At 32.0% G+C, this 16256-nt stretch overlaps 1 protein-coding gene across 1 annotated transcript in view; it reads right to left on the reverse strand.

Annotated features, from left to right (window-relative positions):
- Positions 1 to 16256, reverse strand: part of LOC127873647 (uncharacterized) — a 107773-nt gene that overhangs the window by 19252 nt on the left and 72265 nt on the right. The window contains exon 4 of the mRNA XM_052417532.1: positions 4880 to 4951. Within this exon, the coding sequence (XP_052273492.1) occupies positions 4880 to 4951 (72 nt within the window). The remainder of the gene's footprint in view (positions 1 to 4879; positions 4952 to 16256) is intronic.

Here is a 16256-nt window from a genome sequence, read left to right on the forward strand (position 1 = left end):
GAATACATAACTACAGACCTCAAAATACTTTTAAGGTTTTAATCCTTGCAATACGGCACTTTGAGTTTCCATATTTTCGTCGCGTATGTTCTAGGTGTATTGCTGTATGCATTAAAATGAACGTTAAAGAAAACATTACCGTACACATAAGTTGTCTTAAACATTCCAAGTTTACAACCCTCAATCTGTTTTTTTTTCATTTTTCCGGAACCATTAATAAAAACATACACTCTTATGAACATAAATATATTGAACAAGCATTACTTTTTGTTTTATATGTATTCACACATTCATTAGTAATGCATGTAAAAAGTAAATACGATGATAAAGCCGAATAAAGACGTTCATGCACACAAGTGTTGTTATCTCCCTCTGAAAACCGGACAAAATATCAAACTTTAGTAACAAGTCATTTAGTTTGTTTATTCGGGAAAAGGAACAGTGTTTGAACGTGTACATTTAATATAATTTATCAGTGGTTGAAAATAGAATTTCATTTCATTTTGACAAACTTTTGTTGCATAAACTTATAAAAATATCATAATTCACATTCAAATGCCCAAAACTGCTCACAATTGTAAAATATATGCAGCCCATCAGTTGTAAAGAAAACTAATCGGGCCCCAAATATCCAATATCACTCATTTCATCTTGCTCTCTTAAGCTATGCTATTCAAAAGTACCTAGTTTTCACATCGAAAGAGTCTATCATACAAACAATTGTTTGAATAATGATAGGTTATGGCTATTTTATAAACAACTCAAAGTTTAAGAAACACTATGTTGACCTACGCTAATCAGGATGAAATAAGTCAACTAAAACTTGTTATTTTAAATAGGTTTGTCATAACTTAAAGCAGAATAAATAAAGCGATTGGCTAATATTTTTTGTATGTAAAACAATCATGAAATGTATTTATAAACGACACTTTAATTTTGGAATAGTCCAAAGTCATTTTACTAGAAACTTAAAAAGAAAATTCGATTTCGGGATTCGAACCCTAAAACGTCTAAGGAGAAAAACTATTTCTACACAACAGAGGTCTTTCATTGAACTTGTTGCTTACTTGTGTACAGTTTTACACCGATTCATTGAACTTGTTCGGACTACGATCATTTACGAAATAAGACGAAATGAAACAAATGTATTTACAGCTTTGGAAATTTACTAAACATATGTTTGAAGGACAGACGGACCGAAATAATTATCAATATTTTACTCATTGTAATACACACTATGGTATACTCACCTATGTGTTACTATATTTTAAGCAAAATTATGGAATACCTGTATGTAAGTTTTTGTACAATGCGATTTGCTGATCATTCGTTTTCAAAATTTGTGAATCGTAAAACAATTTAACAAACATTTTTATAATAACTAAAAACAAAGATTTCATTGCACAAAACTGTAATACTTTACTATTATAGTCATGAAACATGAGAAAATCATATCAACTATATAAATTATATCATATAACTACTCATTTATATTTGTTTAAGCAGCAGTTTCTCTATGGCGGCTGAAAAATTAATAACGAATTATTTCTCATTCAAACCGAATAAAGAAGTGGCTTTTGAAATTAAACGAATTGTTTAAAATGTACAGACAGTACCTAACAATATATTTAATGTTTACTGTATTTTTTATCAAAATAGATTTATGTCATATTTCATTAAAGTGTAACTATTCATACTATTGTTATTATAACTAATTCAAACCAAATAAGCAAATGCATTTTCTCCCTAAAGGAATGACTTCTTGTGTGCAGCACTGCTACACATTGCTGCAACAATCATTATGCATCTAGTAATACGTAAAAAGTGTGCAAAAACGGTTTAACTTTATTTTATATATTAATAAACTAATAAAGAAAATTCGTTTTCGTGAGATAACAAGGAACACAACATTTGCATTTTGCATTATTCGAACCATATAACTAACTGATAATTGTTAACTAAAACCAGTGCCCCAGATAATTATATCGGAAATAGGGTTTTCACCCACTGATTTTGAAAAATAGGGTGATTTCATTCTTGGAATAGGGTGAAATGAGTTATAAGATGCATACAGTAAAACCATTGCTGCTTTACTTCTGTTGAAGCTGCACACAATTGTATTGATTCAATAAAACTGTAAACTAATATAATTAACTTTAATAAACTGATGTTTCATAACATCTTTAATCCTTGAAACTGTCAATAATATAAACTTTAAACTTAAAAAAAATCGATAACACGAATGATTCGGCACTTATTGGCTCTTGCTTTCTTGGTTCGAAAAAGTTAGCGATCGACTGATATTTTGGCGCAACAATTGCGGACGTCTTTCTCTTAGACATTTTTATTACGCATCGTATTAGAAACTGAAAGTACAGACACTTTACAAATACATGCACAATGAACGACGGATTAAGTCAGATTGAAAACGCATGTATGTCGTCGTAAATAATTTGGTCAGCCGCTGTTTTTAACTATGAAATCTAGTCCGCAGAGCGTTTGAATAGCTTTGACTGTTTTATTGCTCCGTCATCCAGGCGCTTGCTGAATAAAAGCGTCGCCGCGTAACGAAAATAATCACAAAAAATACCGAAAATGAGCAAAGTATTTTCGATCAAAGCTATTGTATCGTACGCATCAAATAAGACGAATGTGCGTAAAAGTCAAATTGGTTGCGTTTTCAATACGCATGATATTGTATTTCTTTGCGTTTTTAAACATTTTAATAGGGTGAAAGACGCAGATACGCAGCTTATCTGGGGCACTGACTAAAACAATAACTTTACATATACCAACCATAATCCATTTATTTCACATGTAATACATAACTATAGATACCATTCGCTATCAAAATAAGTGTAATAAGTTATTTTTTTATTGATAAGAAACTGGAACTTTCTGATAAGAGCATATTTTCATAGACGAAACTGTAACCTCTTGTTAATCAGTTTACAGGTTAGTGTGCTTATTAATATACATTTCAAATACTTTCAATAATTTGTGTATCCAGTTCCTTCTTGCAACATTAATGAAAAATAATTGTGAATATGCCGTATATATTATTGTAGCAAAATGAGGATTGCTTTTGTTCTTAACTTAAATAATAATTGAACGTGTAAAAAACGTTACTTCAGAAGTAAAACAATGTATGATGTTAATATAATAAAATATGCATTCCAACATATTGATTTATGGATTTATTGACGTATTGCTTTATTAATGTATTCAAACACCACAAGTTTTATTTATAAATTTCAAATCACCTTAATAAAAGAGTCACGTGCATTTAATGCCGTAACATAGTTTATTAATGAGAATATGCTTTTATAAATATGTATTATTCAGTCGGACAATTTAAACCTCACTTTAACTATAAATTACGTTTGTAGTATCTTTATTATTGTGTATTCAAAATTTAGTTTAAACCGATTTATTTTCGCTCGATTGCATAGAAAGCCGCAGGCTTATTAAACCCTTTCGAGTCCATTTTTGGTAGAACCGGTACTCATTATATTTTGGGGATCTAAAGATCTAAAGAACGTTCCCACAATGGTGATCGAACCAGTTGCCAACCTGTTGCTACGCGGACAATATATCCTCTACCTATTCCAAAGTTTATGCTTCATTATTCGTCTTTACTGTAAATACTAACTTTTCAGAAACACAGACACGCGCTATTGTAAGAAGAAAGCATTTATTGGTGTTTTAGAAATTAGCAATGTTGTAAACAAATCCTCGTTGTAAAAAGATGTACAAAATGACTTTGTATACGGCGAACTTTGTCGTCTTAATTGTCAATCTGCCATATAAATTAACCTTATTAAATTTTGAATTGAATTGATAGACAGAAAACAAGTTTACTTAAAAAGTTACTTATGTTGGTAATGCAATATTCTTCCTAATAGATCATCTGGTGTTCATTACTTAAGGACTTGCTTTATAACTTAGAGTTTTACGAAGCCCTTTCAAGATGTCGGAAATGATAAGGTATTAATCTCAAATGTAAGACAAAGATTAAATGATACTTTTATTCAAAAGTAGAATGAGACCTTGTGCAACTCAAGCATATTGCCACTTGAGAATTTAAGCGTTATTTAGATATGTGCAACGCAGGCATATTGCCACTTTTTAATTCAAGCGTTATTTAGATATGTGCAACTCAAGCATATTGCCACTTTTAAATTGCAGCGTTCTTTAGATATGTGCAACTCAAGCATATTGCCTCTTTTAAATTGCAGCGTTATTTAGATATGTGCACTATTATGCCACTTTTAAATTTCAGCGTTATTGTGATATGTGCGCTATTAAAATAGCTCGTACATGTTTTTCTAAATTATGACGCTATTCACATTTTCTGTAGAAAGTGGAAGATGAACCAAGCCCTCTCCCGTTCATATAGGAAAAAAAAGTGTCATGTGTGTAATATATTAGAAGATTAATTTCACATTTTCTTAGAGCGCATAATGTTTTCAAAATTAAGATCTCAATATATTCCATTTTATAAAATATACTGACCTAACATGCACAAGTTTATTGAATAAGTAACAACTGAAAATAAAATGTTGCTACATAAACTATTATGTTGACATATGTATGTGTTAAACGGTCGCGTGTAATTTACCGTACAAACTGTATTCGGCATCTTGTTTTTTGGTAGTTTTTTATCAATTTCCAGCATTATCATTTTAATAAAGACATTGTAACAGGATGTTGCCTGTTCCTAAATACTTCTTAGAAATGATAGTTGTTTAATAAGTATTGGATTGCATTGTATTACAGCTATTAAATAAGATTTAAATATTTAACTCAGACATACTATGATATATATCAGCTGGACGGTATGTTTTTAAATACAAATCATGCGTCTAGTTTAACTCACAGTTTTGTAAGTTGAGTCAAGCCGCTGAACGCTGCCCGAGGAATATTGCCTAACCTGTTGGACCTCAGGGACCTGAAGTAAAAACCAAACACCGCCATGTGACTAAACATTCAAACAATACAGCAAACCCATTAAGAAGGGTTAGGTTTTGATTTGAAGAACACTCAAATAAAGTAAAAGGCAGTGTGTAAAATACACTATGTAAATTTGTCCTAACTTCATTTATATAAATAACATCGGGTTGGTTTTTGTTTTATTTTCCGTTTAGTTTACACGGAAAACTCAAACTACTTTGAACAGGCTTGGAATATGTTATTCAAGTGACAAAATTATCATCCTGTACTCAACGTCTCAATATATATATTTTTTGTTTCAAACTTAATTAAATAGCAAAATTGACTTCTATTTTTACAACATACACATACATAACGCATACCCATTTGGATTATCTTTGCTCTAACAAATATGTTATTATTTTTTAATTCACAAACGTCTAAAAATGTTCTTGTTAGTAATAGTTTAACTTTTTGATTAGTTATACAATGTTATAACTATTTGTATGTGCATATCACACGTTCAGATCTTTAGACTTATTGTACTTTCCTTAACCATACATTATCGGTAACTTAAATAAGTGTGTTAACAGCCTTTAAACCATTTATGCTATTTTAAACTTGTTTTTTATATAAAAAAAAGTGCAAACGGTTTAATATAGGGATAATACACGTTTTCAACGTGCAGCACTAGGGAAGGAACGGATTTTGAGAGCGCCCGCGGATGATCATGTCCGAGAAAATGTGTATTTTCGCTATTATTGCATAAACAAATCACACATACCAAAATAAATTAAAATAACATTGAAAACAATGTTTTGTTCATTCGACATCGACAAAATAATTCGATTATTTCAATACAGTTCAAGGTTGTGTTTTACATATGCCTCACTCGGTCATCATCCGAAATGACGAGGCTTTACCTTCGGATAGGCAGTTTACGATTTAAAATGTGTTTAAACAGTGGATTAATGCAAAGTTGAAATGCAGCCGCGCAAATTAAGAAATGAGGAATTATTTTGGAATTTACAGCAGGATCGTTGAAGGTACATAATCACCTAATTAATGTTAAGGTACATAATCACTTAATTAATGCAAAGTTGAAATGCAGCCGCGCAAATTAAGAAATGAGGAATTATTTTGGAATTTACAGCAGGATCGTTGAAGGTACATAATCACTTAAATTTACAGCATAGTCTTTTGAAAGTGTTGAGTAAATAACTTCATTGACGTTGCCAATACAATAAAGCTGTTGTCAAGAGAGTGTAGATGGTATAAGTTGAAAAATGGATTGAAATAGGCATTGCCATTATCCCTGCATGCATGAGGAAATTGGTGCTTATTCAGTTCCCCATTTATGTTTGGAAAGTTGTCGAAGGCTGGAGAAGGGAAGTAACTGCGTGTGGACCAGATTATGGATATGAAAAACACATAACAGGGCTTGAACGGCAAGTGAATCGCCTTGTTAATGCACGATTTCTTCCGTTCAAGCCCTCATTTCGCCAAGTTTCTGTACCCCACCAGAGGGAATTATAGGTAGAGTTTATGCAATAATACGTATTCAGGACTACGGTTACCGCTGTAGAAATCAAAGCATGCATATTGAATATATCAGTACATCACTAAAAACAATTTAAAGGTTTTAAAACTGTACTACACCATTTTGAGGTTCTTTGAATAATTCCTGAAAACTATAGTAATCTAAATCCAAAACATCAACCAATTAATGATAAAGGTGGTATTGATACTAATACTGAATATGATAAAGATAATGAAGATTATTATTCTAATATTTGTAAGCATGATGTTTAATATGACAATGATCACTATGCTGATCAATATGCTCCCAAACTTTTCGAGATAATGCGGATAATGATAAGGGTGATAATTCCAAGGATTACTAAGACAATGAAATTATGTGATAAACGAAAGCCTTTGATACAGTTCCAGTATGAAAAACCCTTATCTGGCCAAAGGGCTACTTTAAACACTGATCAGATTGATGTAACTATAGAAAATAGTGGTATCTCCGAATATTAATTGAAAACAAATGGTGGAATTGTCTTAATTTTTTATGAGACATCCACTCGATAAATCAACCCTTTTCTGTTTAATGTGAAGCACCAAAGTAAAAACACACGTTTTAAAGCCATACCATTCGACCAATTAAATAATAATCCCATTACTTTCCCAAATCAAGACAACCAACTATTTTAATTTGTAAATGCGATCATAAAATAAAATGTTTGAATGCAATTAAAATCGTCATCCATTATGGGTTCTCGTGAAATTATTTTTTATGAACGGTTGATATAAAACTCAAATTATTAACATACAAATTAATATAAATATGTATCGTGTATGTTCAAATCATCTGATGACATAGTGTTTCGTTCTTACAAACCGCTATGCAGACTACAGAATATCTAGTGTACGCACTGATAATTATTTTTGAGTAGAGAATATTTATACTAGCACCGATCGTTTTGATTTAGTATTTGATATAGCGATCAAGCTACCCGTATAATCGTTCTCTACAAATCATTACATATCGATTAATGTTTAATAGACAACGGAACGAAGTGATAAGACAAAAGTAGTTCCATTATGTGCTGTATAAGTCTTTTATATCAAATCAAAAATACACTAAAGTCGTTTAGAGACATGTGCAATGAAAAGTCCTACCTGTATTTGTTAAATTCCATTTCCTATTTTCACCCTGAACTAAAACATATGGTAGAAGTAAACTTATAAATTAAATAAAACATATAATTAGTACTATCCTTGGCGAAACATTGAGCAATTTTTTAATATGTTATTTATATGGCCTAAACCATTCCACAACAAAGTGAGAAACTGTCATAACTGTTCCCACCGTATGACACATAAGAACGGACTGCCTAAATGTATCAATAAAACAATCGGAGGAATAACACAAAACAGTGTAAATGTTTATGAAACTTTTTTTTTTTAAATTATGTGTTAACAAAGATTTCTACTTAAGTATAATGTAATGGCTTAACGCATGTTCTCCCATTAAATAAAGGAATGAAACCTCTTTCTTATTCCCTGTGAAAACCAAAATATGATGCAATATAGTCTAACATATATTTAATTCATGTGTACACATCTGTAACAAACAACTATACACATTTTGACACACGTTCTTGTAATATAATTTTTGTTTCGAACATACTTCTATAAGTAATACCCCCGGTGCCTGTTCTTTGAATGAATAACAACAATTATTTCCATCATATTTCGGGTTCAATTTAGTTACACAGTTCCTTTTTTTCACGACCAAATTTCGACAAATAAAACGGAACTGGCTCCGTATTTCATCCTTTAACCGAATAAAGAATAATAATAAAAAATCATTTCACATTGACGAAACTGTGCCACATAACTCTGAACATGAATGTACGTGTAGATGAGCTACACTATGTAAATTCCAACATATTCCTACGCAAGTATATATCCCGTCACTGTGCGCGGCTGAATAAACGAATGAATCGGACCCATTCTGTATTGAAGAAAGTTTGAACATATACCGTTATATATAAGATGACAAGTTTGTTCACTATAACGTTGATACTCATTTTGTTTTGAAAGATAATGATTTATTTTAGTACCTTTTTACTTAATGTATTTATGCATTAAAAATCATTTTTTCGGAACTGATTACAGGACAAGGATCAATATTATTTTACTCTGAACTGTACCATGATTCTATAACGAATCCTTCGAATACACATTCGCACATACATTTCTCAAATTAGTTCGACCAATAATTGCTTATAGGTGTCAGTTCACCAAGGTTAGTGCTGAAATATGTTTAGATTCATAAATGTACTGCCACTTTACCCTTCTAAAAGTAAATGTTGAATCCGTGAAATTCGAAAAATTCTTTACAAAACCACATGCATATTAAATTTGATGTTATTTGTTGGATTAATGGCGTGTCTGCAATGGCGTGACATCACGCGTTGTTGAAATGTATTGTACTCGCATTGAAGGCAATAGTGTGTTGGACTGTATCGAAGAAATGCAGTTGTCTTCTGAACTAAAACTGCGTTTACCACTTATCGCATTCAACTATAGCATTGGACGCTCAATCGTATTCTTTCGAATAAAAGTTGCATATGGTAAAACAATCTAAAAGGAAAGGTCCATCAGAACATTTTCGAAAATATAGCAAAAACATGTTAAGTCGTCGTCAATTATTACTAACAGACACCTACAAAATTCAAACAATCTTAATAAAACACAAACAAAACGGATCCGTGCTAAAAAACGTAAAGTTGTCTCCCTTGATAACATTAAACTTGATTAAAAGTCCAGACTAACTACGGACACTGAGTCTGCGTACGAATCGGAGAGTACAGAAGGGTCAAGTGTAGACTGGTTTTCACCTAATTACACATTAGAATCCCATATATTTGTCCATGCTCACAAAATGTCGAACAGCAGTACCCATGGTGATAACCTTGACTCAACGCTCGTTGATAAAAACTGTACGAACATCCAACAGTCTCTGCAGACCCAGACTGCTCTTCAGCCATCTATCAGGTGCACATGACCATCACAATGTTATATCTTCTGAGAGGCAGATCCCAATTTTACTTGTTGAGACCTAATGTCTTGCCATGACCAACCAAATGTAATCAATGTGCAAGACAATATTACATATTTGCCTCATACCATATCTAGGTTAATGTACATACCATGTTAAGATTACAATTTAGTTGAGCATAGTCCATTTTATGATAGTAATTATGCTATTCTCCCCCTTTTTTCACATAAACTATAATTAAAAATATAGTGATATTACAAATAATGACATGAACACATTGCAAACAGATATCTCCAAATGCTTTCTAAACAACATTTACCAAATATGTACACACATAAACACTGCCAACATATATCTTACAAAATACATACTCTTTACTTAACATGTACACAAGCCATATACACAGTTGCAGCATCTTCAAATATTTGCGCTTACACAAAACTATCTTTAAAATATGCTTCATCAAATTACTGTATTTAAAATTCTACCGAAAATAACTAGCTGTCCTTAGACTCTCCTAATTACCGCATGTCATTCTATCATTTTATTATGAAAATCAAGATATTACCTTACTCAATTCGTGTTCACATCTATCAAGAAGCTGCTTTCAATTGTGGCGAGCAATCAAGATCACACCAACCGATAATTTATCCAAAATTGTATAAATACACAAGTTTAAACTACGCTCATCTACACTTTGGCAAACTCACACACTCATTTACTTCAAAAAGGCAACATTCACTCTTAAAAAGGTATCCATTTAGATGCACGTCATTGATATCCATTCCGTTCGTAATGATTTTAATCCGAATAATTAAACACACGCCGATAACTACTGCCTATTTGAAACTTACGATTTGTCGACACACTCCTGGGGGCCGTTTCTGGTACAATGCGTAAATTTACGGACGAAAAAGTACGTACTATAAAGTTACGTACGCTTTTCTGAATGCGTAAGTGCGTTTCTATAAACCGAACGTAGCGTAAAACTTAGTTGCTATGTTTGAATAATCTCTAAACAGAAGTTTGGTGATTGCGCGGACCTTATAGATAAACATTTGAAGAAATTCATAAAGTAGATTTAATTTGCTTTCTCTAACAAACTTTCGGTAGACTTAATATTTATACATTTATCCTTAAGAAGTACCTTATAAAGAGCAAAGTTCTTTCCCTTGTTTGCGAAATTGCGACGAAAAAAGGGGTCAACTGTAAAAAAAGTTCAATCTCTTGATTCTTTTAAAATTAAAAGTGGCCATTCTTTGTTGTGCTGGATATGCTGTTGGTTAGAACAGAAGAGATTATTCTTATTGAAGCAAATCTTTTACGAAGGTTAGTCAGATATATTTCAAACTGAAATTGTGGGGGAGCAAACTGGAAAAAAAATGGATGGATAATACTGAGAAGACAGGCATGTGTATTGTAGCTTACACATCTGAATTTACAGAAACATAATCAAGGAGTTTCCTGACAGGAATTCAATTTACTGGAAGGGTATCTTTGATTATGTTTAGGGCGTCACTGAATTACAAATGGAATGTCCTATAATGAGAAGAACATCAGCAAAGGCCTCTGTAAAGAAGGTAGTTTTTTTAAATTTCATTTACTGATCAATGATAATGTACAGTAGTACAGTATGGTTTTAGAAGAATTAACAATCTCTGAAGCTTGTATTCACTTGTCGCACTTCTAGATAATTTTATAACAATCAACATCATGTTTTCACCATGTTTATATTTATACTTGCGTGCAAAATATAAAAAAACAACAACAGATTTTTTCTCAAAAATTCATTTAAAATGAGAATCTTTTTTGTGATAAATTAACATTGTCCATGAATGCTTCTATTACTTTAAGACAATAGGCATTTGCAATTATCATAAAGTATGCTTATTCACATAATATATAATTATATTATAATTGTTGTTCAATGTTTAAAAAAATGCATGGATTGGTAAAATATATGTCAGGGTATGTACCAGCTGTGATTAGTTCTAAATACAAAATTTGAGAAATTGGGATCCATCCTGGATCATTGGCATCGGGTAATTGCTATCACAAGCGGGCACTTGCGTAAACCTGAATCACGTTACATGCTTTACCAACACAATGACTGAAATATTTGTGAAAAAGTTCAGTCACTCATAATATACTTAAACATAATGCCATTCACTAATGGAAACTAATGCATCAATTTAAATTCATGGAAAAGTTTTACACATCTGGCTTAATGTACATATGAACAAAACACAGGGAGAAAGCAAACCATGTTTAAATGTTCCTATTTTTATCAAGTTAAATTTTACTGGTTGAATCATGTCAGGATGACACAATTTATTCTGGCAAGTTCCTAATAATTATGCTATTAAAAAATATGTGTCCATATACTTGATATTAAATTTCTATTACATTTAAAAAAAAATCAGTAAAAATTGTGCTATTCAAATGTTTTTTTCATTTGTTTGGGAAAGATACATAATTATGAGAATATGTTAAATCTGCTGTTCTTTCAGTTCAAATCTTTTTTTCAATTGATTTTTTAACACATAGACTGATACCATACATGTCCGCAAAAAGCTTTATTTAGTGCAAAACAAACAACTTCTTTTGAATTTATATTGTCTTATAAGTAATGTTTTTGACAAATAACTTAATGTGAATATTATGCATAACTATGGTGTTAAAAGTGAAGAAACAAAAATGGTATTATTTAAATAATTTGATTGCAATGGTAGTAAATGCTCTACACAACACAAACATTGTCTATTTTATGTTTCTTATTTATTTGTACAAGTTAATGGATTTAAAACATTAAAAAATACATTCACTTATAATAATAAAGACAGTATACCTTATTCTAATATTTCCCAACAAAAAATGGTATATGATAACTGAATGTAAAAAAATGAGAAAAGTCGCAGCATTGCTTTTCACAATATAAGATAAAATAAAGTGGGTTTTGCAATGTTTACAGCATTATTATAGAACTTTAAATGGTATAAATGGACATTACAGTATGTACAAAAACACAGTATATAGTTTAAAGAAATGTGTTCACGTATATTGGAAAAAAATTATTGTTGATAGTTTTCTGTCAATCTGTGTGACCACCTATATAGAAAAAAGGTTCTAAATAACTTCTTATGACAAAACAATTTTATTTGAACATATCAATCAAACTGCATTTAATGTGTCCATATGGTTTATAGGAAACTAAAAAATAATCTTTAAATTAGTAATTAAATATTTCAGACAGTACAGATTAACAATGACCTTAGTTAAAATTTGACACTTATTCTTCATGGCAACTGCATTTATAATAATAACATTATAATAATACCATTAAAGACTTTGAGTGTTGATGATACCATATATAAAACAAAATGAAATGATTTTGTATTGTCCCCATGGTTTGTGTTCTTAAATTTCTTTGTAAAAAACCTAAAAACTCAGAAAAAATGATTGTAAAGCATACAGCCTCAACAAAGTGTTGCCATAAATATGATATTAATATGATTGATAACTGATGAAATCTGATAATAAACAAGAGCACCGCATATCTGGTGCCACGCTGGGCTGTGAAAGCTTTTCAGAATTTTATATTTTTGTAGAGGTCACAGTGACATTGACCTATAACCTAGTGACCCAAAATGGGTGTGGCGTTTAGAACTCATCAAAGTGCATCTACATATGAAGTTTCAAAGTTGAAGGTGGAAGCACTTTGATTTTAGAGCCAAATGTTAATGTTTTAGCACATTGCCTACAGCGGACGGGCGGACGTTGGACAACTAGCTGGCTATGACAATAGCTCGTTTTTTTTCTCTCCGAAAACAGCCTCGCTGAAAATACATCTTTGAGCATCTTACGACTGTAACTTACCAAAAACAGATCTCATTGGTTTAAAAGTCATTATGTCTTGACAGTTTTTGTATAAAATGACATATTTGGTACATTTCAATACATGTTTTCAGTAAATTACTTCAACAGTGAAAACTTTTCAAACCTACTTTAAAATTAGCCATTATTAATATTCAGATAACTTAAGTTTCAATTGTTACAATAACCATTGTGCAAAGTTAGCCAAGTGTGTGAGCCTTGACCTTTACTTCCAGTTAATAAGTGCAGCCCTTAAACAACTGAAGCATGATTGGTCATTGTTGGCCCCGTACTACTTAAAAGTACCCGGGGTACTCTTAAGTACACTTCAATGTACCCTGGGTACAGAGTTTTATTCCTGCCTGAAATCTGATGTCATCAAACGCACTTCCGAATACGAAACAAAATCCTCTTTGAACAAAACCTAACTCAATAGGCTTTTTTGAGTACGAGTTTCGATAATATCATCGCGGAGGCCATTTCACAGAATGTAAACAGAAACATTTTTAATTTGAAAATAGAGCCACCAACAGAAGATTTAGCCTAAGTATTCCTGGGTATGTTTAAGTATATTTTCTGTACCCAGCGTATATTGTAGCATACATAAGAGTACCCAGGGGACTTTCAAGTAGTACCAGAGCTGACAAAGACCAATCTAACTCAACTGAGCTAACATGTCGACAGGTTATATCTCACAGTCTCAACAGTATATTTTATTTTACGCAGTTTTGACAACAATAAAGTGACGACCGTATACACATTTATAAGAAGCGCTGTTGACATATCAATTAAAATTGTATAAAGTAATCTACGTTTTTGTAAATAGTTGCATTTATACTATACTGCTGTGTCAATGAATGACAATTATACAGTAATCTGTGCTAAAATTAATTGAATTAATATTAGCACAGATTACTGTATAATTGTCATTCTTTGACACAGCAGTATAATATAAATGCAACTATTTACAAAAACGTAGATTATACAAGTCTAATACATAATTCTTACAGAAAAAGTACACTTTTGCCCATGTTAACAATGAATCAATTCTTTCACTCAGCAAACGTCACATTCGTTGAGTTCAACTTGGGGTCTTGTGATGGATAAAGCCTTGTTCAAAACGAAAGTTGAATGAATTGTCAAAAGGAAAATCGAACAAATCATAACAACAATCGATTCGAACATGTAAAATTTCCTCTTTTAGCAAAACTCCAATCCACAATCGTACACAATAGATCCTGCACAATCGACGCAGGATTTCTGTTACAGTATCTTCCCATGCCCTACCAAGATCTTAATATAGATAAAGATGTAAATTAACTAAAATGATGTTGCGCTCGTAGATTTCGTAGTCTAAGTTCGGTTCTCCGAAATATCGGTGCATATGCCGCTATATTTACGCTAAATTACTGAGTTACGTGAGCCTTTGAGCACACGTAACTTTACGTGCAAAAAATACGGTAAACGTAACTTTAGGAAGTTTATAGAAACGCTACTTACTGAACGTTTTGCACTTAGGTTTGATTTTTGAACGTACGTAGTTTTAAGAAACGTTACCCAGGTGCACATGTGTTGACAAATTTAGCTTGCGGAAATCGTGCACTTTCTACATACACTTACGCCCAACGTGATCAATATACAAGTAAGCGTTTAAATATGCGCATATAAAAAATATAACAATTGACCAACATTTTTAATTGATTGTTCAAAACGAAACAGCTTGTATGCAGAAATAAATTGATAATAGACCTTCTTCCAATCGAGTATCTCTTCTATTGCAGTATGCTTACTTGGCTATTAATTAATGGCATACATTGTCACTTTAAATGTCGACACTGTTAACACGCCGCTTTGGCAAACATGTAAACAACACGCTCTATGAAGAGATCGTTATAGTTTTTTGCCTGACTGCCACTTTCAGATTGTTTACATTATTTGAAATAATATAAAAAATGTTTCTTTGTCGATCATTAAATACATGCACAATTTTTTTTCTCATCCGTTAGACAACCAAACATACACCTATATGTAATGAGGTTTGTAAAATCAATTTAACACATTAATCATGAGCTATTTTCTTTTTTTTTTTTTAATTATTCTTCTTCTTCGAATACTCCTTCTTTCTCATATTCTGTTCTTGCGGGTCGGGCGCACGTTAGCTTTTCCTCATCCAAGTATCTCTTCTTTCTGGGTATTACATAATGTACACCGATCTAGGCTTATATAGGATGAGGATATGTTTGTTCCATTCCCTCACCACGAAAACTAAAGGTCTTAAACAAATGAACATGTTCGAACTAGTGTGCTGGCTTGCAGTCTTACTTCTTAGAGGAGACGATGTTCATCCAAATCCTGGACCTGACAGCTCCTTTGGTATATCTTCGTCATCTTTTGGTACTTCTTTCTTATCATCAATATCCGATGCATTCACGAATATACTTAAAATTGTCCACTACAATGTACAGAGCTTCATCACCAAGAAAGATATTCTATTTGCAGACCTTAATGGTTTCGATATTCTAGCCTTTACTGAAACTTGGCTTAGTCCAACAGTTGACACTGCCGATTTACTCTTCCCCCATACCATACGCCGTTTAGAAGGGATAGACCAAGCGATCCCCATGGCGAAATTCTCTTATATATAAAATCTGATCTTTTTGCCACTGAGCGACCGGACTTACACATTGAGGATATTGAATTATTTTGGGTTGAATTACGCATCAAAGGAAGGCGACTTCTTTTCGGCTGTTTTTATAGACCACCTAACTCTAGTCTTTATTTACTAGAATGCATACACAAGTCAATATCGCTAGCCGTGCACAGGTATCGAAAACATTATAATTACAGGTGATTTTAATCTCGACATAAATAACCCCAG

Source organism: Dreissena polymorpha, chromosome 3 (assembly GCF_020536995.1).
Source record: "Dreissena polymorpha isolate Duluth1 chromosome 3, UMN_Dpol_1.0, whole genome shotgun sequence".
In the NCBI taxonomy this organism is placed as follows: Eukaryota; Metazoa; Mollusca; class Bivalvia; order Myida; family Dreissenidae; genus Dreissena; species Dreissena polymorpha.